The sequence below is a fragment of the Cherax quadricarinatus genome, chromosome 51 (assembly GCF_038502225.1).
Source record: "Cherax quadricarinatus isolate ZL_2023a chromosome 51, ASM3850222v1, whole genome shotgun sequence".
In the NCBI taxonomy this organism is placed as follows: Eukaryota; Metazoa; Arthropoda; class Malacostraca; order Decapoda; family Parastacidae; genus Cherax; species Cherax quadricarinatus.
The window spans coordinates 6,908-33,451 of NC_091342.1; the positions used below are offsets into that span (position 1 = coordinate 6,908).

The 26,544-nt window shown below is 38.5% G+C and overlaps 1 protein-coding gene across 15 annotated transcripts in view; it reads right to left on the reverse strand.

Annotated features, from left to right (window-relative positions):
- Nucleotides 1-3,221: 3,221 nt before the first annotated feature.
- Nucleotides 3,222-26,544, reverse strand: part of LOC128694611 (nucleolar protein dao-5) — a 541,519-nt gene continuing 518,196 nt past the window's right edge. For 10 of the 15 annotated variants that reach the window (XM_070095641.1, XM_070095642.1, XM_070095644.1 and 7 more), the window contains one exon: nucleotides 3,222-25,387. In XM_070095641.1, coding sequence (XP_069951742.1) covers nucleotides 25,290-25,387 — 98 coding nt within the window. In that variant the 3' untranslated portion in view covers nucleotides 3,222-25,289. The remainder of the gene's footprint in view (nucleotides 25,388-26,544) is intronic. The other 5 variants (XR_011393390.1, XR_011393389.1, XR_011393388.1 and 2 more) reach the window with 5 other exon arrangements.

The following is a 26,544-nucleotide window of genomic DNA, read 5'->3' on the forward strand; positions in this document are numbered from 1 at the left end:
CAGTCTTACAAGACACACTACAGTCTTACAAGACACACTACAGTCTTACAAGACACACTACAGTCTTACAAGACACACTACAGTCTTACAAGACACACTACAGTCTTACAAGACACACTACAGTCTTACAAGACACACTACAGTCTTACAAGACACACTACAGTCTTACAAGACACACTACAGTCTTACAAGACACACTACAGTCTTACAAGACACACTACAGTCTTACAAGACACACTACAGTCTTACAAGACACACTACAGTCTTACAAGACACACTACAGTCTTACAAGACACACTACAGTCTTACAAGACACACTACAGTCTTACAAGACACACTACAGTCTTACAAGACACACTACAGTCTTACAAGACACACTACAGTCTTACAAGACACACTACAGTCTTACAAGACACACTACAGTCTTACAAGACACACTACAGTCTTACAAGACACACTACAGTCTTACAAGACACACTACAGTCTTACAAGACACACTACAGTCTTACAAGACACACTACAGTCTTACAAGACACACTACAGTCTTACAAGACACACTACAGTCTTACAAGACACACTACAGTCTTACAAGACACACTACAGTCTTACAAGACACACTACAGTCTTACAAGACACACTACAGTCTTACAAGACACACTACAGTCTTACAAGACACACTACAGTCTTACAAGACACACTACAGTCTTACAAGACACACTACAGTCTTACAAGACACACTACAGTCTTACAAGACACACTACAGTCTTACAAGACACACTACAGTCTTACAAGACACACTACAGTCTTACAAGACACACTACAGTCTTACAAGACACACTACAGTCTTACAAGACACACTACAGTCTTACAAGACACACTACAGTCTTACAAGACACACTACAGTCTTACAAGACACACTACAGTCTTACAAGACACACTACAGTCTTACAAGACACACTACAGTCTTACAAGACACACTACAGTCTTACAAGACACACTACAGTCTTACAAGACACACTACAGTCTTACAAGACACACTACAGTCTTACAAGACACACTACAGTCTTACAAGACACACTACAGTCTTACAAGACACACTACAGTCTTACAAGACACACTACAGTCTTACAAGACACAAGACACACTACAGCCTTACAAGACACACTACAGTCTTACAAGACACACTACAGTCTTACAAGACACACTACAGTCTTACAAGACACACTACAGTCTTACAAGACACACTACAGTCTTACAAGACACACTACAGTCTTACAAGACACACTACAGTCTTACAAGACACACTACAGTCTTACAAGACACACTACAGTCTTACAAGACACACTACAGTCTTACAAGACACACTACAGTCTTACAAGACACACTACAGTCTTACAAGACACACTACAGTCTTACAAGACACACTACAGTCTGAGATTATTAGGGGCCTGGGGAAGTTATAGGGGGCCTGGAGAGGTTATACGGGGCCTGGGTAGCACATACAGGGCCAGGGGAGGTTATTAGGTGCCTGGAGAGGTTATTAGGTGCCTGGGGAGGTTAAACGGGGCCTGGGGAAGTTATACGAGTTCTGGGGAGGTTAAACGGGGCCTGGGGAGGTTATTAGGGGCCTGCTGAGGTTATTAGGGGCTTGGGGAGGTTATTAGGGGCCTGGGGAGGTTAAGAGGGGCCTGGGGATGTTATTAGAGGCCTGGGGAGGTTATACGGAGCCTGAGGAGGTTATTACGGGCCTGAAGAGGTTATACAGGGCCTGGGGAGGTTGTACGGGGCCGGTAGATTTTATACAGTTCCTGAGGTGTTTATACGGGGCCTCTGGAGGTTATACATTATTATTATTATAATCAAAAAGAAGCGCTAAGCCACAAGGGCTATACAGCACTGCAGGGTAGGGAAGGAAGCGAGAGTATTGGATGGCAGAAGGGAGGAGGGATGATCAGTAGGTTACAGAAAACAGCGGGGCAGGGGATAGTACGGGGGTAGAGGGTAGCATGAGATTGAAGTAGAAAGGGCTGAAGGTATCAGAATTTGTGAAGTAAGTCAGTTGTTGTCAAAAAGTCAATGAGAGAGTCTGGATGAAAGGTGGGTCCATCAGCGAGAAGGGAAGGTAAAGAGAGAGCAGCGGAGCAAAGACGACGACGGAGGCAAATTCTGCGTGCTCGTTGATAAAGTGGGCAGTCCAACAGAATGTGGCTGACTGATAATGGATCTTGGCAATTCTCACAGAGAGGCGCAGGGCGCCTCTCCACGAGATATCCATGAGTAAGACGAGTATGGCCAGTTCGATGACGGGAGAGAGTAGTCTCCCAACCTCGACACTGGTGATAAGAAGACGGCCAGTAACCTATACCCGGTTTAATAGATTGAAGTTTGTTGCTGAGCATAGGTGACCAACGTTGTTGCCAACGGGTGTGAAGGTGGGAAGATATTGCAGCAAAATAGTCCGTAAATGGAATACCTCTATATGAAACTGGTAGGTCATGTACTGTTGACCATGCAGCAGTGTCTGCCTGTTCATTGCCCTGTACGTCAACATGACCAGGGACCCAACAAAAAACAATATCTTTATGCTTGGTAAAGATGCGGCGTAGCCAAAATTGGATACAGAGGACTAAGGGGTGAAGTGTATCAAATTTCTGTATAGCCTGTAAAGCACTAAGGGAGTCTGAGACAACCACAAATGGTGACACAGGCATAGATGCAATACGGATAAGTGCTGTAAGGATGGCATACAATTCAGCAGTAAAAATACTAGCCGAAGATAGTAAATGCCCTTGTACGACGCTGTCCGGAAATGGAGGTTATACAGGGCCTGGGGAGGTTATACCGGGTCTGGGGAGTTTATACAGGGCTTGGGGAGGTTGCCTAGGGTTCTACTGTATTTTTATTTATTTCTCATTTTTAGCTAATTTCCATTATTTTTTACTTTGTTATTTTTAATTTTAATTTTTTTAGTTATATTTCAATTTGTTTCAATTTTTTTAATTTTTAATTTTTGTTTTTAATTTTTAATTTTTCATTATTTTTAGTCTTTTTTTAGTTTTTAGTTATTATTCATTATTTTTATTTTTCTAATTTTTCATTATTTTTCAGAATTTTGTTATTTTTCAGTATTTTATTTTTATTTTTCAAGATATATAGCTATTTTTCATTATTTTTTGTTATTGGATAATTAGCACAGAAATGTCAGGGTAGTAATACACATATTAAGTTAAACTTTACTTATCATTGCTAACACTCTGTAATGTATAAAGAACGTGTGTGTTATTTACAAAATTATTTGTAAGAGAATGTAGGCCTAACACATCAGTAACCAAGAGATTAAAATGGAAATAATTTCTACAATGCAAATTACATAAAAGCCTAATACTGCAAACAATTTATTTTGGATGTTAACTAATAATAAGGGACTCAAGCAAAACTAATCCTAAAGAGGCTAAAGAACTACATTACCAAAAACTGCTTCAGACGTGATCAAATGAATGCACCGAGACTAGAAACTACAGTGGTACCTCGGGATACAAACAGCTCAAAACTCGAACAATTACGTAAGTGTATTTATGTCAGTGCTTTTGCAAGTGTATTTTTGGGGGTCTGAAATGGATTATTCTAATTTACATGATTCATTAGGGGAACAAATTCGTTCAGTATCGGCACTCGAACAGCCTTCTGGAATGAATTAAGTTCGTATCCCAAGGTACCACTGTATTTGTATAGGTCAATGATGAATATGATCTGCAGTGTGTACTTGCTTACAAAAACTGTACTCGGTTGTCTATGTCTATAATTCCTATTATTATATTCATATAGAAATTTGTAAGAGATTAAAGCTTTTGAAGGACTATTATGATTAATTTCACTGGGAGGTGTTGAACCTGTAATGGTCATATAATGCTGGGGAATGGGAAAGGAGTAATTAGATTCGATTAAAGGTAAAAAGGAGGGTAGCTCCAATTCCTTGGATTAACTCCTTCACCAGCATTAAGGCATCCCCCTTGAAGATTTTTGAAAGACTTGCTTTTGCAAGAAACACAAGAGCAAACTAGTATTTCTTTTTGATACATACCAGTAAAGCTCTTTGATAACATTACAGTACCACAAGATCAAATGATGTGAAACCCCACCAAACACTCAAGCAACTACATACACTATCTCACATATATGATATTAATGGCTGTTAGTAAATGCACAATATTAAAATTACTCTCAACAACAGCAACAGCCATTAAAAAACTATATTTCTTATAATCAGCGTGTTCACAGGTTTATAAGTCCAACTTTAGAAAAACATAACCTAAGTAAAGACGATGCTTTTTTTTCTATGTTAACTTTGGTTAGTGTTATGACAACACCCATTTACTCCAAAGTTAGAGAATGAATGTTTACTCTTTAGAAATTTTCAGAAAATCAATACAACACATAAAGTATTAATTTAATATTATAACCAAAGAAAACTTTTAGAAAAATACACAAACAGATGAAACTTTTCCACATACATAAATAAAATTATCAAGCAAAGAACAGACCTAAATTTTTATGTCTGTTCTTTGCTTGATTTACACATATGTTATCTAGATGTTTAGGGATGAGTTCACGCAAATCAAATAACCATGAAGACAATTTGTATTACTGTACTACCTAATAAGAAGAAGATATTTCCATTTTTCCTTAATGCTTCTTTTAAACAATTTAAATGCAATTAACTTTAATTTTGCATTTAAAATACCTAAGAAACTTTACATATGTACATCTACTATATACATGTAATATATACTGTATGTATAGAATATGTAACATAAATGTAATGAGCAAATTTCACTGACAACATTTTGAAACATAATTACAGTAAAAGACCCTTGCCCTCAACAAAATACAATACTATAGATATGAGCAAAAATTTTAACATAGAATCCATTGACACTGTTCCTAACTTTAAAAATCAAGTTAAATTTGTTTCCATATGCTGTACAGTATACAAGTTACTATTATTATATTAAAAAATGTAAAAATAATAGATTCACTATCACTATTAACACAGAGTAAGATATTTAATTAAAAAGTTTTCACTACTCTGCTTTCCAACCATTGTTAAGTGAGGGTTGGCTGCTCTGTGGAGAGACTGACCACACTGGACCCTCAAGAAATGCTAAAGTTATATTTCTGAAAATCGGTACTTTATTCATTATGTAGTGTTAATCAAAGTCAAGAACATACGAGAAAAATTAGGTTACAGTCCTCTGCAATCTAAAAAAGCATATGGTGAGTTCATGTGACCCTGTAAAACACTTATTCTTGTACCTGTTGCCTTGTTCATCTAACAGTAAATAGGTACCTGTGTGTTAGCTGAATATTGTGGGATCATATCATGGGGAATAAAATTAAAGGGCCCCATTGAAAATAAGCTAATCTCATGACAATAGTTTAGTTGGGTTATCCTAGGTTACTAGCCCTCTGAGTTAAATTCAAATAATATCTTCATCACTGACTATTGCCTGCCTTCAACATTACTAAATATGTAAATCACATTGGAGAAGGTTAATGTGGCCCTGTGCATTACATGTCCAGTCACCTATACCACCACTGACCTGAAAAAAAGGCCTGTCGCTTAGTTGAGTGTACATTATAATAGTAGATATTATGGAAATACCAACATATGTAGCTTATTGACACACAAGCAGCAACTGGATAGTTTATTAAGACTATATTTCCAATTGGTGCAGGCCATCCCTTCGAGAGAAAATGGGCATATTCAATGCAGCATAAGATATGTTGGCCCTAGAACCAACAACAGCACCATGGTAATCAACCTACTTTACATTTGTAACAACAGTTTCATTTCAAGAAAAATCAAAGGTGTCAAGAAGATTTTTATATTACCTTCAATTCCTTGTTCATCCTGCTTGTTGCTAAAGAAGGATGGTGAAATTGGTTATATGGCCATAGTGGATCACAATCTATGCTGGGGAATTTCCTGTGGCCAGTGATCAGCTGACCAAACTCATACATGCTATTCACTACACAATTTTATTTTATTTTTATTTTATTATCACACTGGCCGATTCCCACCAAGGCAGGGTGGCCCAAAAAAGAAAAACTTTCACCATCATTCACTCCATCACTGTCTTGCCAGAAGGGTGCTTTACACTACAGTTTTTAAACTGCAACATTAACACCCCTCCTTCAGAGTGCAGGCACTGTACTTCCCATCTCCAGGACTCAAGTCCGGCCTGCCGGTTTCCCTGAACCCCTTCATAAATTATCACATAATTAAAAACGAACTAAGTCACAAGAATTATATTTTATCTATAATTCCTTGTTCCTCCTCCTTGTTGCAATTGAAGGGTGGCAAGAATATGTGGCATTAGTGGGCCACAAACTTTGCAAGATAACTTCCCGTGGTGGATTCTTTTAGACCAAACATATGGACAGTCTGAATCACAAGTGACTCAACTCGAGATTAATAAGGAGGGAGGGTGTATGATTTTACCAACTATCAAAAGCATCTAAATTATTAAATTAATTTTTCATGATCATCCAGTTGTATTCTGAACCAGCAGACTTGACTTGCTGTTTCAGAAAACAACTGGACACTTAGTAAGAGTATTGTTATTACAACCTGTAGTACTACAGTAGTGTAATTTTTTAGAACTGTACGTAATCTACAGTATTTTTAACTTTTTATGGGGGAAAGATGAGGTGTAACTACCATGATCATAGTGGTCACTGAAAATAACCTATATTCTGAGTCAGAGGAGCTGTAAAACTCCACTAGCATCTACACTAAACTTAAATGCATAGTCTAAGTTTGTTCTTGCTTTTACATATATCAGACACCATGTTTCTTAACACTACATTCATCACATAACTGTGCCAATGAGATGCCACCCTCCACCTTCTTTATTATGTCAAGTGTCTGCTTAACAGTTAGAACCACACCTCTTGCTTTAGAAGCCATTGTTAATTGCACTATACTTAATATATTAATAAAACATGTAAAATAAGAAGTCCTATGAAAATTGGAGACTGAATAATGAGTGTATGCATGAGTGAACACAAACAAAATAACTCGGAACAAGGTCCTGGGCGTGGCTACGCTAGTCTGTACTAGACAAACATCAGTCATTGGACTTGGTCCAATGATTAAGAATATAACCAGACACTACTGCTATGGACAAAATCTGGAATTATGTTCATTTTCCATTTTGTCTGATGGTTTCATTTGTCCAGCCAAAGTTTTTGTCCATAATTGCCAAAATCTGTTAATGATATATCTTACTATACATATGTACTTTGAATCTCTTAAAAATTGTCACTCTTATTCCTCTTGTGCTGCGTGGGGTCATTATAATTTTTAGAGCCGAGGCTGTGTGGATGGGTGACATGACTCATTCCCTATAGATAATAGCCTCTCCCACTGGCTTGGAAGGGAAATTTCCTACTGTTTGTGACTGCAAGGCCACTAGCAGTTACTGCTCATGCTTAGGGAAAGTGTGAGTGAAAGTGGAAGAGCATGATGCAGGTTTTTAATCATGTTTTGCTTAATTAGCACTAATGTGGTTGTTATCCAAGGGTTTACTCTATATCTTCCACCCCTAGACCACTAGTGTGGTTTTCCCCTTCTTCCCCATGCTCTTGCTGGGTTTCCTCCCAAGTACCTCATTTTATCCACATCCAGGGTAGGCTTATACATGTAACTGGCAATGGTGCAAACAGCTAGGTTCCTGCACGACAATGACATAAGAGCAACACGAGAGGAATAGCACATGTCAGGTTTACACTAAGGGATAGAAACTCAATAGCAATGGCTTGAATTGACAACACACCCAAAATTCTGGCAAGTGTCGAGGTTGCCAGATACCTTCCCTTAAGAACCTCAGCCAACAGTCCTTCCTAAGAGGTGAACAAAGCACCCCTCAATCCTCTTTCCCAAGACTTCACCAAAACCGAATCTTAAATAATAATAAAACTACCATCTGCCAGAATACTGACACATCCCTGAAGCAACTTTCACTCAAGCTACTTCCAAATTGATTGATCTCTTAAAAAAAAAAAAAAAACAATGAACCCACATCAACCCCCAGACCATATATTAATTTTGCTAGGTTTGGAAATGCCTGCCTAATCATCCCAACCAGGAGAGACAAGCCCACAGCAACAACTGTCCTTAGATAAATAAACAAACTCGCCAAACACAATGTCATCTGCCCTATCCTCCCTGTTTTGCACACACCATTGAAATGCAAACAAAACTTCATATGAAATCTCTTACATTAATACATAATTGATAAAAAAAAAAAAGAGGAGAGGAATAAAGCAGGAGTAATCATATAAATCAATAGTGAAAGTTAAATTACCCATGGAGATTTCATCACAGCCAAAGCTATGCAAGGCAAACACAAATATTGAGTTTCAAACAACAATAATAACTCTTGTAACAATGCTAACAGAATGGAACCATTAATTAAGTTTAAGTATTTGAAGTGTGAAATAGCTGTCATGTCTTTCCCTCCTGGACCTGCATCTGGTTTCACAGGGTTAAGGCAACAAATGAATCAGATGAATGCTTAACACAGCAGGTGGAGGCTGAATAATGCTTCTTGTTTGAGTTTAGTAGACCCCTATTTTCAGGTGCACCCATTAATGCACTAAGGAAGGATGGAAAAATCAGGCTTCATCAATGTTGATAACTGTTTTCCCACCACATCACCCCAGCATGCCCACTACTTCATTGGCTTTTCTAGAAAGGAAGATGAGGAGATAAATTAAAATATAAGACAGCCAGAAGTTGACCATGTATTACAAGAAATTGCATTCCCATAGTCAGCATTATAACACTTTGAGTGTACACATGAATAATCCACCAATGACAGGACCCAGATATCAGTTTGACCAAGAAATGGCATCACTCTGCTGTGTCACGTACCGTATTTTCTGGCATATAAGGTGCAACTTTTTTCCCTACAAAGTCTTGGAAAATCACCCTCCTCCTTATATGCTCAAGATCTGGGTCAAGGATAGGCTTTGGGTTACACTTTAATGTAAAGTAAGAGGGTAATTAGCCCTGGAATATTATTGATTTACCATCATGATACTTCTGTCTTGCATTTTATATGCTGGAAAAAATGGTAAGTGAGGTAAACATAAAATCTTCCTGGTGACCTCAAAGCTGGTCCAGCATTGACAAGACCAACAGAAAATCAGCCAATACAAAAGGAAATAGGAGAATTCTTGACACTAGTGTGAACTGGAGTTTGGAACTTTGCAAGGCTACCAGCTCACATCAGACATAAGTAATAAACTAACTTAGTGAGCTGTGGTAAAAAGGGCCCCACACAAAGTGTAAGACATTCACTGGAATTACTGGTGTAAATGAAATAAATTTAAGGGTACCTTCTATAACAATAGAGACTTACATTGAAAGAATAAAAAAAATAAAAAATAAGCCAGATATTGTTCTAACAAAGCTAGAGAAAAATATAATCAGAGCACACAGAAATGGCATATAGCATGCAGAATGATTGATGCTGACACAGATGCAGAGCATAACTTTTAGTGAGATAAAGTTCTACTCTGAGTTTGTCTATGAGCTTTTAGCCAGAAATTAAATGTTTTATTTTTCAATTCTTTATTTCAACTATAATCAAAATATTTTTTACAAAATGACTTCATGGAGCTGGGAGAAAATGGTCCAAAAACTGAGGAATAGTAATAGCTAAAAATGATCTTGAAGCAAAGTTGGCAAAATTAAAATAAAACAATTATTTAATGGAAATGTAATTCTATTTATTAATAAGTAGAATCAACCATTTATTAATACATTGATAATGGAAGATTTGGATAAATTAAAGGATTATTTAAAATCAAATTACACAAGAGGTGGGTACTGAACCCATGGCAAGCAAATTGTCTGTTTACCTCACAATTTAGGGGCCATGATGACTTGATAATACAAAAGATGCAGTAGGTAAATCACAAGTGTATATTGTATCTCATAATTCTAATTGTAACTCAAAAACTAAATTCCTTTATTTACCTGGAGATCTGGAGAGAGTTCCGGGGGTCAACACCCCTGCGGCCCGGTCTGTGACCAGGCCTCCTGAGGGCAAATTACAACTCAAACTTATCCTAACTCCAGCCAATAGTAGATCGAAGGACCACTGTAATTACAAATAGATAATTACACAGTACTACAAGGCAGTTTCATACTGTGAGTACATTTCATGAATAAGCATGTGCATTGTACACAGAGTGCCTCTGTATTCATGGGAGTTAACTGTCTAGAGACCTATCAATCATGGAATAATCTACAAAAGTACTCTTGAACATCAAAACAGGGTGTTGTGCTGTGCAGCAGAGAAAGTGTTGGCCAACTACACCAGTAATACAATGCTGATTGCATCCCCCCCTCCTCATTGGTATGTGACACCAGCAAACACTGCTGTTATTTCCTTACATTGCATATAATGATAACTATCTGTGAGTTACCTGTGACCAGTTCTGAGAGTTTTTCTACTCTCTGTACAGCCCAGCCAGAGGCCAGGCCTCCCTGTTAACAAAACAAAACTAATTTTTAAAGTATAGGATGTAAATATACAGCCCTAATAAAAGTTATATATCTTTTATATATCTTTTTCTGAAAGTAATGACACCAAAAATACAAAATTTTAGGGAAAACTTAAGAAATTATGCAGGGAAGGGGGAGGGGTCTGGGTGTAATTTACACATTTTCTGAGTCCTTTTATCAGTTAATTTCATTGCTCAAGTCAACTCAATTCCTTGCCATTTCACTAGTATGCCTCAGTGCAAGAAACTGCCCATTCAGATGTCAGGACTGCCATATAATATGCACAGAATTTGGTAACCTGGAGTTTACCTGGAGAGGGTTTTGGGGGTCAATGCCCCTGTGGCTCAGTCTGAGACCAGGCCTCTTGGTGGATCAGGATGTTATCAAGCAGGCTGTTACTGCTGGCTGCACGCAAACTAACAAATGAACCACAGCCCAGTTAGTCTGGCACTGACTTTAGGTTCCTGTCCAGTGCATTCTTGAAGTCAGCCAGGGGTCTATTGGTAATCCCCCTTATGTATGTTGGGAGGCAGATGAATGGTCTTGGGCCCCGGACACTTATTGTGTTGTCTCTCAATGTACTTGTGGTGCCCCTGCTATTCATCAGGGGAATGTTGCATCTCTAGCCAAGTCTTTTGCTTTCAAAGGGAGTGATTTTCGTGTGCAGGTTTGGTACCAATCCCTCCAGGACATTCCAAGTGTATATTATCATGTATCTCTCTCGCCTGCATTCCAGGAAATACAGATCAAGGACCTTCAACCGTTCCCAATAATTTAGGTGCCTTATTGTATATATGTGAGCCATGAAAGTTCGTTGTATGCTCTCCAGGTCTACAATGTCTCCAGCCTTGAAGGGAGCAGTTAGTACACAGCAGTATTCCAGCCTAGAGAGAACAAGCAATTTAAAAAGAATCATGGGCTTGGCATCCCTAGTTTTGAAGGTTCTCATTATCCATCCTATCATTTTCCTAGCAGATGAGGTAGATATGTTGTTGTGGCCTTTGAAGGCGAGATCCTCTGACATTATCACTCCCAGGTCCTTCACATTTCTTTTTTTGCTCTATTGTCTGGTTAGAATTTTTGTTGTATACCCTGATACATTTTTAATTTCCTCAAGTTTTCCATATCTGAGAAGTTGAAAATTCTCCTCATTGAACTTCACATTGTTTTGAGTGGCCCACTTGAAGATTTGGTTGATGTCTGCTTGGAGTCTTGCAGTGTCTTCGATGGAGGTCACTGCCATGACAATCCGGGTGTCATCCGCAGAGGAAGACACAGAGCCATGGCTTACATCTCTATGTCAGAAATGAGGATGAGGAATAGAATGGGAGCGAGTACTGTGTCTTGTGGAACAGAACTTTTCACCGTGGCTGCCTGGGACTCTACTCTGTTTATTATTACTCTTTGTGTTCTATTTGTCAGGAAGTTATAGATCCATCTACCAACTTTCCTTTATCATGCACTTTGTGTGCTATTACACCATGGTCACACCTGTCGAAAGCATTTGCAAAGTCTGTGTATACTACATCTGTATTTTGTTTATCCTCAACAGCATCCAGGACCTTGTCATAGTGGTCCAGTAGCTGAGACAGGCAGAAACAACCTGCTCTAAACCTGTGTTGCCCTGGGTTGTGTAATTGATGGGTATCTAGGTGGTTGGCTATCTTGCTTCTTAGAACCCTCTCAAAGATTTTTATAATATGGGATGTTAGTGCTACTGGTCTGTAGTTCTTTGCAATTGCTTTACTGCCACCTTTGTGGAGTGGTGCTATGTCTTGTTGTTTTTAGTGTGTGTAGGATGACCTCCGTGTCCATGCTCCCTCTCCATAGAATGCTGAAGCCACGCAATAGAGGCTTCTTGTAATTCTTGATGAACACGGAGTTCCATGAATCTGGGCCTAGGGCAGAGTGCATGGGCACGTCATTTATTGCTTTTTCAAGGTCTTGTGGAGTTGGGATAATATCCGAGATTTTTGAGATGACCAAATTTTGGGTTTCGTTCGTAAAGAATTCGTTTGGGTTGTCGACCCTTACTCTAGGCAGCGGTTCGCTGAACACTGGGTCGTATTGGAACTTTAATATCTCTCATTTCTTGCCTGTCATCTGTGTATGTCCCATCCTGCCTAAGCAGGGGCCCAATACTGGATGTTTTTCCCTTAGATTTTGCATAAAAGAAGAAGTTTTTTTTTTTTAATTTCCTTTATGGATTTTAGTTCTTCCTGTGATTCTTGTCTCCTGTAAGATTCCTTCAGCTTAAGTTTGATATTTGCAATTTCACTGACCAGCGCCTCCCTTCGTATTTCAGATATATTAGCCACTCTCAGCAGCTCCGTGACTCTTTGCCTGTACAGGGAGCGTCTCTCTCTCTCTAGTTTACATCTTCTCTTTCTTCTTCTTAAAGGAATGTGTCATGAGCAGACCTCAAGAACCATAGAGTTCATTTTTTCTAGGCAAATGTTCGGATCCATGTTGTTTAGGATATCTTCCCAGCTTGTTTCATTTAGGACATGGTGGACTTGATCCCATTGTATGTTTTTATTAAAATTGAATTTTGTGAAGAGATCCTCATGATTGATCACATTTTGCTGATCAAGAGCCCTGTGCATACATGTCTGTACATCTATGTTATGATCTGAGTGTATTGTCTCTGATACGGTTATATTACGTATCAGATAGGCGTTGTTTGTGAAGATGAGGTCCAGCATATTTTCTAGTCTTGTAGGCTCTAATTTTTGCTGGTTTAAGGTGAATTTGGTGCAGAGATTTAATAGTTCATGTGTGTGTGAATTTTCATCTGAGCTGCCTCCTGGGGTGATCTCTGCTAAAACAATGTTTGCTATACTCCTCCATTTTAGGTGTCTCAAGTTGAAATCTCTTAGTAGTAAGATGTTTGGGGCAGGAGTTGGGAGATTTTCCAGACAGTGGTCAATTTTCAAAAGCTGCTCCTGGATTTGCTTGGAAGTTGCATCTGGAGGACCCCAATGGAAATAAGTCACTCTGTCTGACTTTTTTGGGTTATCCTAGGTTCTCTACACATATGCTGCTATGTATGATAATTCTATGTAACTGTATTTGTGTATACCTGAATAAACTTACTTACTTACTTAGGCTTGTACACCACCACAATGACAAGGTTTTGGTTTTCAATCTTTACTGACAAAGTTTCAACTATATCATTTGAGGTGTTTAGTAGTTCAGAGCAAATGAGCGACTCTGTAATGTACAGGCCAACCCCACCCTTGTTGCCTGTTTAGTTTGTTGCATCTGAAAAGGTTATAACCTGGGATCCTTATTTCATTGTCATAATGATCCTTTGTGTGGGTCTTTGTGAATGCTGCAAACATTGCATTTCACTCTGTGAGCAGTTCCTTGATGTAAGGGGTTTTGTTGTTCTTTGACAGCTTTAGTCCTTGTATGTTTGCAAAGATAATTTTTTTTTTATTAGCACACTGGCCGATTCCCGCCAAGGCAGGGTGGCCCGAAAAAGAAAAACTTTCACCATCATTCACTCCATCACTGTCTTGCCAGAAGGGTGCTTTACACTAAAGTTTTTAAACTGCAACATTAACACCCCCTCCTTCAGAGTGCAGGCACTGTACTTCCCATCTCCAGGACTCAAGTCCAGCCTGCCAGTTTCCCTGAATGCCTTCATGTTACTTTGCTCACACTCCAACAGCATGTCAAGTATTAAAAAACCATTTGTCTCCATTCACTCCTATCAAACATGCTCATGCATGCCCGCTGGAAGTCCAAGCCCCTCGCACACAAAACCTTCTTTACCCCCTCCCTCCAACCTTTCCTAGGCCGACCCCTACCCCGCCTTCCTTCCACTACAGACTGATACACTCTTGAAGTCATTCTGTTTCACTCCATTCTCTCTACATGTCTGAACCACCTCAACAACCCTTCCTCAGCCCTCTGGACAACAGTTTTGGCAATCCCGCACCTCCTCCTAACTTCCAAACTACAAATTCTCTGCATTATATTCACACCACACATTGCCCTCAGACATGACATCTCCTCTGCCTCCAGCCTTCTCCTCGCTGCAACATTCATCACCCATGCTTCACACCCATATAAGAGCATTGGTAAAACTATACTCTCATACATTCTCCTCTATGCCTCCAAGGACAAAGTTCTTTGTCTCCACAGACTCCTAAGTGCACTGCTCACCCTTTTCCCCTCATCAATTCTATGATTCACCTCATCTTTCATAGACCCATCCGCTGACATGTCCACTCCCAAATATCTGAATACATTCACCTCCTCCATACTCTCTCTCCCTCCAATCTGATATCCAATCTTTCATCACCTAATCTTTTTGTTATCCTCATAACCTTACTCTTTCCTGTATTCACTTTTAATTTTCTTCTTTTACATACCCTACCAAATTCATCCACCAACCTCTGCAACTTCTCTTCAGAATCTCCCAAGAGCACAGTGTCATCAGCAAAGAGCAACTGTGACAACTCCCACTTTATGTGCGATTCTTTATCTTTTAACTCCACACCTCTTGCCAAGACCCTCGCATTTACTTCTCTTACAACCCCACCTATAAATATATTAAACAACCACGGTGACATCACACATCCTTGTCTAAGGCCTACTTTTACTGGGAAGTAATCTCCCTCTTTCCTACATACTCTAACCTGAGCCTCACTATCCTCGTTAAAACTCTTCACTGCTTTCAATAACCTACCTCCTATACCATACACCTGCAACATCTGCCACATTGCTCCCCTATCCACCCTGTCATGCACCTTTTCCAAATCCATAAATGCCACAAAAACCTCTTTAGCCTTATCTAAATACTGTTCACTTATATGTTTCACTGTAAACACCTGGTCCACACACCCCCTACCTTTCCTAAAGCCTCCTTGTTCATCTGCTATCCTATTCTCCATCTTACTCTTAATTCTTTCAATAATAACTCTACCATACACTTTACCAGGTATACTCAACAGACTTATCCCCCTGCAAAGATAAATGTCGTTATATTGGTGGAATTTAGGGGGGAAGCTTTATTTGCTGGCTCTAATATCTGTTGTTCTGGAGTGGAGGCCAGTGTCCGTGCCTCTGCTCCAAAAGTGTTTACAGTTTGTGTAGGATTATTGTCATTTTCTTGCCAGTCTTTTTTTTCTCCTGGCCCTCAAAAAAACCTCTATCCCTGAAGGGGTTGTGGTTCCCCTCTTTTGTTTCCCACAGTTTGGCCGGTCTGTGTCTTCTTGTCCCCTTTAGATGATGTGCCTGGCAGTATGCACTGTAGCATTTTCTTTAATGGATTGATGAGTGACACATTTCTGGGTGAAATAAGTTACAGGAGGGGAAGTTGCACTCTCCTGTTGTCATGTGGGTGCAGCATTTTTTGGGATGGTCAAAGGTGCATGTCCCACCTGTTTTACCAGATATACTGTGCCTGCAGACACCCAAGGCATAGTATTTGTATAGATTGGATTTCTGTTTGCTAGGATTTATTGTAGCTGTGTTCACTGCTGGTGCATTTTTTGCGTTTCCTCCATATCTATCACCCCTGTATGGACATCAGTGCTTCTACCAGGTTTTGCTGGGAATGTGTCGATACTATTCCCTGAGGCATCATCCCCTTTTGTTCCATCTCCAGCAGTATTGCTATTTTGTACCACTTATTTCATCACCAGGGCCACTGTCTCCTTTTGGTTCACTGTCCTCCACAACAACACTAGCACCCTCAGGAGCACTGCCATCAAAGACAGCCCTGTCCAAATCAACCACCTTATTTTCCCAGCTGGCAAATCCAGTTAGTGGATCACTGTATATTTTTACTATAACCACCTTAAAAGTAGATCTGTCTATTTGTATTGCATCTATTTGTTGTACTTATTGTTTGGGTGTTTGATAAGGGAGCGTAAAACCCCATCACATTATGAATCCGGTCAGAGGATACCTTGTTTTCAATGAATTCATTTGAATCCGGTTGTTGGTTCACTTATTTCTTGGACGAATCCGGATTAGTGGATCACTTATTTTGGACGTATCCAGTCGGTGATTTTGGATTAGCTCATGAAAAGGACTACTGGAAAAATATTTAACAGAGTAATACGTGCTCAGTTTGATACAAAAAGTATAACTTGCATGTTGGAGCAGCCGGTGGCTGAAGATGAAGATTACTGCAGTATATTTGATTTTCATTGTGTATATAGCAGATTTTACACAAAATTCAACATATTCCAACTTGATTACCTCAAACTCCTCCTGTTCTTCACATTCTCCTTTGTATGGACTGATGAAGCCACTGTGTGGCAAAACGTTTCCTCATTAAAGATACCCAAGTGTTGCACATGTGTCTAATTTATCAACTTGCCATTTCTTTGAACCATTTGTCTACATTCCTGTCAGACACAGCAACATCTTGGGATCTTAATACAGGGAATTCTTCACTTGCCTAACCTTTAGGCATGACCTACTTCCACATTTGGATTTGTCAAATGTGATGCCACCTACGACTGCTGCACCTCACCTGCCTACAGTATATAAGCCACTTCTTTGCACATATGCTGTATTCTTTTCAAGATTGATGGACTGATTACATCGACTCAAGGCTGAGGGACTAATTACCTCAAACTCCTCCTGTTCTTCACTATTCTTCTTTGTATGGACTGACAAAGCCACTGTGTGGCAAAACGTTTCCTCATTAAAGATACCCAGGTGTTGCAGATGTGTCTAATTTATTATATTCCAATTTAAAAATAGAATCCAAAATAAACACTAGACATTCTAGCCAGTAAAGCAACCTTTCCTCCCTTTACTAATCATGCTCCCAGACCTCTCCTATATAACACTTGCCCTTCATCTATCACACAAAAAAATAATTATCCTATTTCTCAAATAATAAAATATAACCAAGAATGATCGGTCATGGTTTAGGCCATCTCAGTAATTGAAGCAGATCACATAAAACCCATAAACAGACTGGGTGGGCTGTGCCCTTCCTCAGAAACTTGCCAAAAATCAAATATTTTCACTACTTTGTGTCCTATTTCAAACTACTTCCAGTCCATGCACTGATAACAAGGTTCAGCCAATAAAACCATAAAAACCTTCCTAGCAAACACTTAAAAAAAACAAATTAAGCCAAACACAAGTCAGAGGTTTGCTTTTCCCACCATGGAGTTAATAGGGCAGGATTTTTTTTATTTATACTGTGCACACTCACTACACAAACCCATTCTCTCATGTCTTGTCAATAATTTACTGCTCACAGCATATTTGAGGGTACTGTGTTAAAAACTAGTGTCAATAATGTAGATCTATGTGGACACAATGAAAGGTTTAACCCTTTCACTGTCAGTCCCGTAAGACTACGGCTTGCAAGCCAGTGTTGGTCCCATAATATTACGCCAAAATTATAGCGGCTTCCAATCTTGCAGGAGAAAGCTGGTAGGCCTACATATGAGAGAATGGGTTGGAATGGTCAGTGTGCACAGTATAAAAAAAATCCTACAGCACTCAGTACATAATGAGAAAAAAAAACTCCAACCGCGTTTTTGGTTTAAAATGCCAACTTTGCGGTCTATTTTCTTATGGTATTTATGGCTGTATTCTCATTTTCTTGGTCTCAATTGATGGACTGGAAGATATATTACAGAAATAGAGATGATTCTGAATGGTTCACAGACTAAAAGTACCTTGAAATTGAGCTCTAAGTAGAGGAAATGTTCGATTTTTGCCAACGTTCAGGAGTAAACAAATCACGTCGCTCGTCCAATACACGTCAACTGGTGGATTTATTATGCTTTCACAAATGCGCTGATATTATTTACACCACTTTTACAATAATGCAGTAGTCTGCATAACAGTAAATCTTCTGTTATGTAGAATACTGGAAAGCAAGAGTAATATAAGAGGGGCCTAGAGATGTGACTAATGAACAGAGAAAATGTTATTTTAGTGCTAGGAATGTTTGTATTGTTAATTCTGGACCCTGTTTTGAAATTGGCCTTACCTGAAATTGACCAAATTACCAAATTCTGATCACTTTATTGGGTTGTTGAAATTGGTAAATGGGCAGTTTCTTGTACTCATTCGATAGAACAAATGGAGTTCTAGCAAAATAGCTATGAGTTTGGCTGACTGTAAAAATGGAATTGGCCAAAAATAGGGCTCAAAGTGGGCAAAATCGCCAATGCATAAATATCTCCGAGACCGCTAACTTCGTGAGAGCATAATTCCATAAGTTTTCCATCAAATTTCATACTTTTGGTCTCATTACCATTGGGAAAAGATTCTCTATCATTTCATAAGAATTTTTTTTTTTTTTTTTTAAATTTTTTTGACACTGAGAGCAAGTTTTTGAGCAGGCATCTTGACAGTGAAAGGGTTAATATAGAAAGTGAAGAGATTGTGAAATGGGAATATCATGGTTCAATTTAAAGCTTGTGAGCCAAACCAAATAAAAATGATCATAAAAATATATTTTAAGACATGTATCAAAACTGAATTGTATGAACACATCACACAGTCACCAATTTGCCATATACAAAAATAATACATTTGATATAGAGAATAAATAATTGGAAAATCACTACGCAAACCTAAGCCATATAAAAAAATGACTACTTTTTTAAAACATTATGCTATATGTTTCCAAATACACTTTCATAAAAAGGGTGAACCAGAGAAAACAGTTTGAGGTAAGAAAAATATACTGAGATTATGGTATTAGCTTCAAAGAAATCTTATAGCTAATTTAATTCTTCAATTAGTTTTTTCCTGCCATATATTTTCAAATCAAGTTAACAGTGACACTTGTATTAAGGAATACTGATAAAAAAAAAAAAGAGGGTTTGGAGTTGGAAACCTACTGAGCACCACACAAATTAAATGGCTAGTTTTTAAATCAAAATTCATGAAATGGTGCTAAGTGAACTCGGCCTACAGAAGGAGTGCGGTAGTAGTATTTTTTTTTTAAATACTATAACTGTTATTAAGGGAGCAGGGGGCTGGTAACCCCTTCTCCTGTATATATTACTAAATGTAAAAGGAGAAACTTTGTTTTCCCTTTTTGGCCACCCCGCCTCGGTGGGATACGGCTGATGTGTTGAAAGAAAGAAAGAACTGTTATTAATTTAATTTATAATAAGGTGAAGTCAAGAAAACAGCTTCTTTTGTGGGAAATGGATTAGGGCCATTTTCAGAAAAATCCATAGAGTGGTTTGGCTTTCAAATTTGTTTTTGCCATATCAAATTCAACTTCAGCAACAAAAGCATACAGTGTGATCAAATCAACCATGTCCTAAATGAAACAAGCTGGGAAGATATCCTAAACAATACAGGTTCAAACCTTTGCCTAAAAAGGATTAACTCTGTGGCACTTGAGGTATGCACAAGGCACATTCCTTTAAGAAAAAAGAAGAGATGTAAACTAGAGAGAGAGGCTCCATATGCAAGCAAAGACAAAGAATCACAGAGCTGCTGAAAGGGCCCAGTCTATCTGAAATACAGAAGGAGGCACTGGCCAGAGAAATAGCAAATATTGAACTTAAGCTTAAGGAATCATACAGGAGACAAGAAACACAGGAAGAACTTAAAGCCATAAATGAAATTAAAACAACAAAATACTTCTTTTCTTATGCCAAATCTAGGGCAAAAACAACATCCGTTACTGAAGCCCTGATTAAACAAGATCGGACTTACACAGATGACAACAAAGAAATGAGTGAGATACTGAAGTCCCAATATGACTCAACATTTAGTGAGTCATTAATCAGAATAAGGGTCGACAATCTAAATAAATTTTTTATGACCGAGACCCAAAATTTGGCTAATTCAAAATTTTATGTTATCATAACACCACAAGACTTTGAAAAAACAATAAATGACATGCCCATGCACTCTGCCCCAGGCCCAGACTCATGGAACTCCGTTTACATTAAGAACTGCAAAAAGCCCCTTTCACATGCCTTAAGTATGCTGTGGAGAGGGAGCATAGACATGGGGCATCCCACAGTCACTAAAAACAAGACATAGCCCAACTCCACAAAGGTGGCATTAAAGCAATTCCAGAGAATTACTGACAGATAGCACTAACATCTCATATCACAAAAAATCTTTGAAAGGGTTCTAAGAAGCAAGATCACCACCCACTTAGATACCCATCAGTTGCACAACCCAGGGCAACATGGGTTTAGAGCAGGTTGCTCTTGCGTATCCTAACTACTGGACCTCTATGACATGGTCTTGGATGCTCTGGAAGACAAACAAAATACAGATATAGTAAACACAGACTTTTCAAAACCCTTTGACAAGTACAATCTTAGTGTAAAACCACACAAAATACGTGATATAGGAATAACAAGAAACGTTGGTAGATGGATCTATAACTTCCTGACAAATAGAACACAAAGAGTAATAGTAAACAGAGCAAAGTCAGAGGCAACTACAGTGACAAGCTGTTCCAGAAGGTACAGTGCTCACTCCCATCCTGTTCCTCATCCTCATATCTGACATAGACAGAGATGTAAGCCACAGCACCGTGTCCTCCTTTGTGGATGACACCCAAATATGCACGACAGTGTCATCCATCGAAGATACTGCAAATCTCCAAGTGGACATTACCAAATCCTTAAAAGGGCTGTAGAAACAATACAAAGTTCAATGGAGGCAAATTTCCATGACTCCACTATGGAAAACTCAAGGAAATTAAAACTGTAACAGAGTATAAAACAAATTCCAACATACAATATAGCAAAAAACTAATGTGAAGGACCTGAGAGTGATAATGTCAGAGAATCTCACTTTCAAAGATCACAACAATGTATCTACCTCATCTGCTAGGAAAATAATAGAATAGATAATGAGAACCTTTAAAACTGGGAATGCCAAGCACATGCTTATTCTCTTCAAATCATTTGTTCTCTCTAGGCTGGAATAATGCTGTACACTAATAGCCCCTTTAAATTAAAGCAGGTGAAAATGTAGACATGGAGAATATACAGAGAACTTTCATGGCACATGTAAGTATGATAAAGCACCTAAATTACTGGGATTGGTTGAAGTCCCTTGATTTGTGAAAAGATACATGATAATATACACTTGGAAAATCCTAGAGGGACTAGTCCCAAATCTGCACACAAAAATCACTCCCTATGAAAGCAAAAGATTTGGCAGGAAATGCAACATCCCTCCCAGTGAAAAGCAGAAGTGCCACGAGTACTCTAAGAGACAACACAATAAGTGCCAGGGGGCCCAAGACTGTTCAACTTTCACCCACCATATAGTAGAGGGATTGCCAACAGATGCATGGGTGTCTTCAAGAAGGCGCTGGACAGGCACCCAAAATCAGTATCTGACCAGCTGGGCTGTGGCTCACATATCACTTTGTGTGGCCAGCAGTAGCAGCCTCGTTGATCAGGTCCTGATCCACCATGAGGCCTGGTCACGGACCAGGCCACGAGGGTGCTGACCTCCAAAACCCCCTCTTTACATAGTGTCAGGAATTAAAAGTAATGACACTCAAAAGATAATATATCTATAGAGACTTGGGCATAGGTAATACAATGGGCTTATTTTATACAAAAACCTATGGCATGTTTACTATTTAGGGGTTGTGTGCAAAGCTAAAAGAAAGTGGAAAGTAACTGCCATAACTCCCCCCCCCCCAAAAAAAAAAAAAAAGTTAGAGAACAACTTTGTAGCTAATACAGATGCCTCACTGTATTATGTAAGTGCTGAATTACTGCACTGCATAAATGGTCACACAGTCTTTTATAGGTCATTATTGCCTCAAAATATGGTACAGCTGACCCACAAAATTAGGTGCTGACAGTTTTGCAATTTTTCAAACAAAAAATAATTTTATCTACTGCAATTGTAGAGAATCTTTTTTCTGAAGGTAATGACACCACAAATGTGAATCTGATAAAAACCTATGGAATTGCACAGGTGGAAAGTTAACATTCTGGGTACCGTTTATGCATCAGCAATTCCACCCAATTCCAATGCTCAATTAGACTTCAATTCTATTGATTGAACAGAAAAAAAACCCACCGTATAATATGCAGAGAAGTCAGTTATTAGGGCAATTTTACACAAAATTCAACAAATTCCAATTATACACAATACCAATTTAAAAACAGAGTCCAATATAAACAATGCAGGAGTTCCTGCCACTTAAGCAACATTTCCTGTTCATTAATCACATTCCCAGGCCTCTCTCATATAATGCTTGTCCTCCACTTTGAATCTATCATCACACAGAAATAAGCAGAAGTTTTATCCTACTGGTCAGGGTTTAGGCTATCCCAATAATTGAAGCAGGTCTAGTAAAAACCCATAAAATAGACTATGAGGATTAGGGGCAGGCCCTACCCTTCCTCAGGAAAATAACTAAAAATCAAATATTTTCAGCCACCTTCATCCTTATTTCAAGTTACTTCCAGTCAGAAACCTACCTCAATTATCTATATTTTGCTAGCAAGTCTTCCATTTTATCAAGTGATACCAAGAAACAGCAAATAAAACCATAAAAAAACCTAGAAAACACCTCAAAGCCACAATTTTAAACCAAACACAAGGTAACAAGTTTGCTTGTCTTACATTGCATGGGGCAGAATTTTTTATACTGTGCACTTACTGCAGACCCATTCTCTCAAGTCTATGCTAAAATTTACCACTCACAGCCTATGTGAGGGTGCTGTATTTAAAACACAGATCAACACAAGATTAGCATCAATGACACAGATCTATGTGTGATACAGTGGCAAGGTTAATGACCTAGCCAGAGACCAGATAAAAGGTTTGAAATATGTTAAGCAAATTACACTTTCATGTAGAGGCGCATAGTATAACCAGTGATGCAGACCTGGGTAATATTCCATATCTAATTCCTGTTAACTTGTAGGGAGGGGGGGGGGAGTAGAGAAGTAGAGAAGTAGAGAAGAATCCTTCCTCTGTAAACCATGCATATCATAAAAGGTGATTAAATGCAGCTAGCAAGGGGTTAGTAACCCCTCCTCTTGCATAAATTACTAAATGTAAAATAAAAAAAAACTTTCTGAAAGCACTCTGCCTGGGTGGGACATAGCCGGTGCGTTAAAGAAAATAAAGAAAAATTATAACTATGTACCGTACATACAAGACTAGCTTTCTTCTCTCTCTCTCTCTCTCTCATACACTTTTTCACTCTCCCACTCCCTCCTCTCCCAACTGAAAAGTGAGCCATTGCCAATAATTTTCTCACAAATTATATTTTCCTTACAATTACTTATCAAAGACAGTTGTAGATATGATGTATAATGTAGTAATAGCTACTAATGAGACCATAAGACAGCAAAAATTAGAGGAAATGATAAAATTCCTGAACACTTCCTTTTGATGCTAACATGATACAGCAATGCTTATTTGTTATGATTCTGGGATTGGTGGGAGGGAGAGGCAGTTGTCACTCGTATTTTAACACCGTACTGTTGATGACTTTAATGCCAGCAGAAACATGAACCCTAGAAATATTAATTTTTACCACACAATTAAAAAAAATTATTTTTGGTGAATACAATTATAATGAAAAACTTAACCACCTAAAATGGTCCTATCCAACAAGTATTATTATAATCAATCAAGTGGTTTAATGAGGGTGAGGGGATGGTGCAGCAAGGCACACACCACCACCAACACCTGCTCCTGCTGCTTCACCTCAGTTTCCACTGTATTTATTGTCAAGAAATATTTAGAGTAGGTGAAATGCATATTTGTTTGGTAATATTTGGTCAAGAAACAAGAGATTTTTATAATTTAATTGATCCTGACATACACAAATAACCTGCACATAAAAGAGAGAAGCTTACGACGACGTTTCGGTCCGACTTGGACCATTGACAAAGTCACACTGTGACTTTGTCAATGGTCCAAGTCGGACCGAAACGTCGTCGTAAGCTTCTCTCTTTTATGTGCGGGTTATTTGTGTATTGTTCCAGTCACGGTATTGTGCCTTTTTGTTATTTATCCTGACATACGGTATGAAAATATTCAGTGACAAGTTCTAAAGAACTTGCAGCATGTGAATTTACTCACCATGGTCAACCCTGGAATGAGGTCATTAAAGTGCCAAACCATTAATTATGTAGGGAAACTTGGAGGTATTTTTTCATTCACTTGAAAATACGTTGTGCTAACATCTGCCAACTACATGTTCAATTTTTCTTTCATATTTTTGAGAAATACTTTACATCTGCCACAAATGAATATAACAACATTGGATGGAGTCCACTCTAGGTGCAAATTGTGGGAACCCATAGCCTTAGAGAAGCAGATAAAAAGACTTTGGGGAAAAATATTTGGATTTTTTCCTAAAGCCATTTGAATACTCAGCTTCTCTTACAATCCCATCTTTTGTAATTTTAAAGATAAATATATCTTTCCTTTTGCTGTAAATATATTTTTCTCAATTCAAAGTTTCTAAGACAGTTTACTGTATACTATATACAAATTTCATTTTTGTGTCCAAATGACTTGGTAATCACCCTCATGTCTAGCAATCACATGAAGAGCATCATCCTCTAGGTCTTCAACAGGTGATTTACCAATCACTCTCACCCCACTTATAACAGGTACCCAGCAGTTGTATCAAGGTCATTATTATCCAGGTTTTCATCAAGTCATATTGGAATAATCACTTGTGTCCCAATCACATATGGCAGTTGCAACAAGGGTGTCATCTTCAAGGTCTTCAAGCAAATCAATAATCACTCTCACCCCACTCATGTCTGGTAGTTGCATCAAGGTCATCATCTTCTAGGTCTCCCTCTTCCACATACACCATCACACGGTCAATTACTGTTGAAATGAATCAATACCAAATGTAAAATCCTGACATTCATTAATCTAAAAACAAATACTTTTAACTCACTGGTCATCTCCCATGGTAAGGCGACTCAAAAAAAGAAGAAATATTTTCACCACCACTCACTCTATCATATAAGTAAATAAATAAATAAATACAAATTTTATATATATATCAGTTTTTTAACACACTAGCTACCTCTCAACTAAGCAGGGTGACCTTCACCATCATTCACATTATCACTGTTTTGCCAGAGGCAAGTATATTGCCTGTGCTCTAAAGGAGGGGTTTTGTATATCTGCTGCTTGGAGGGACATTTAAACTGTAATATCTACATGCCTCTGGCAAGATAGTAACAGTGGGAATGATGGTGAAAGTGTTTCTTTTTCAGGTCACCCTGCTTCAGTGGGAGAAAGCCAGCATAATTGGTGGAATGAGGTAAAGGATGTGATAAAAGAGAAAAAGGTCACTTATGAGAGATTTTTACAAGGCAGAAGTGATAAAAGAAGAGTAGAGTGTATGAAAAGTAAAAGAGAGGTGAAGAGAGTGGTGAGGGAGTGCAAAAGGAAAGCAAATGATAAGAGTGGGTGAGGCACTGGCAACAAATTTTGCTGAAAATAAGAAAAATTTTTGGAGTCAGATAAATATGTTAATTATGCCTAGGGAACATATGGATTTGACGGTTAAAAACAGAATACAGGAGCTGATAGATAGGGAGCTGGAGGCATTGGGAAGATGGTGGGAATACAGTGGTACCTCAGGATACAAACTTATTTCGTTCCAGAAGGCTGTTCGAGTGCCGATACTGAATGAATTTGTTCCCATAAAGAATAATGTAAATTAGATTAGCTGTTTCAGACCCCCAAAAATACACTTAAAAAAGCACTTACATAAATACACTTACATAACTGTTTGCATTTTGAGCTGTTCGTATCCCGAGGTACAACTGTATTTTGAGGAACTGTTAAATGATGATGAAGAGAGGGAGGCAGTAACATCTTTTAGGAGTGAAGAATAGCCAAATGTGAGTGTGGGCGAGATGCACGGGACATTAGGTAGAATGAAAGGGGGTAGAGCATTTGGAACTGACGGGATCATGACAGAAATGTTAAATGCAGGGGGAGATATAGTGTTGGAGTGGTTGATACTT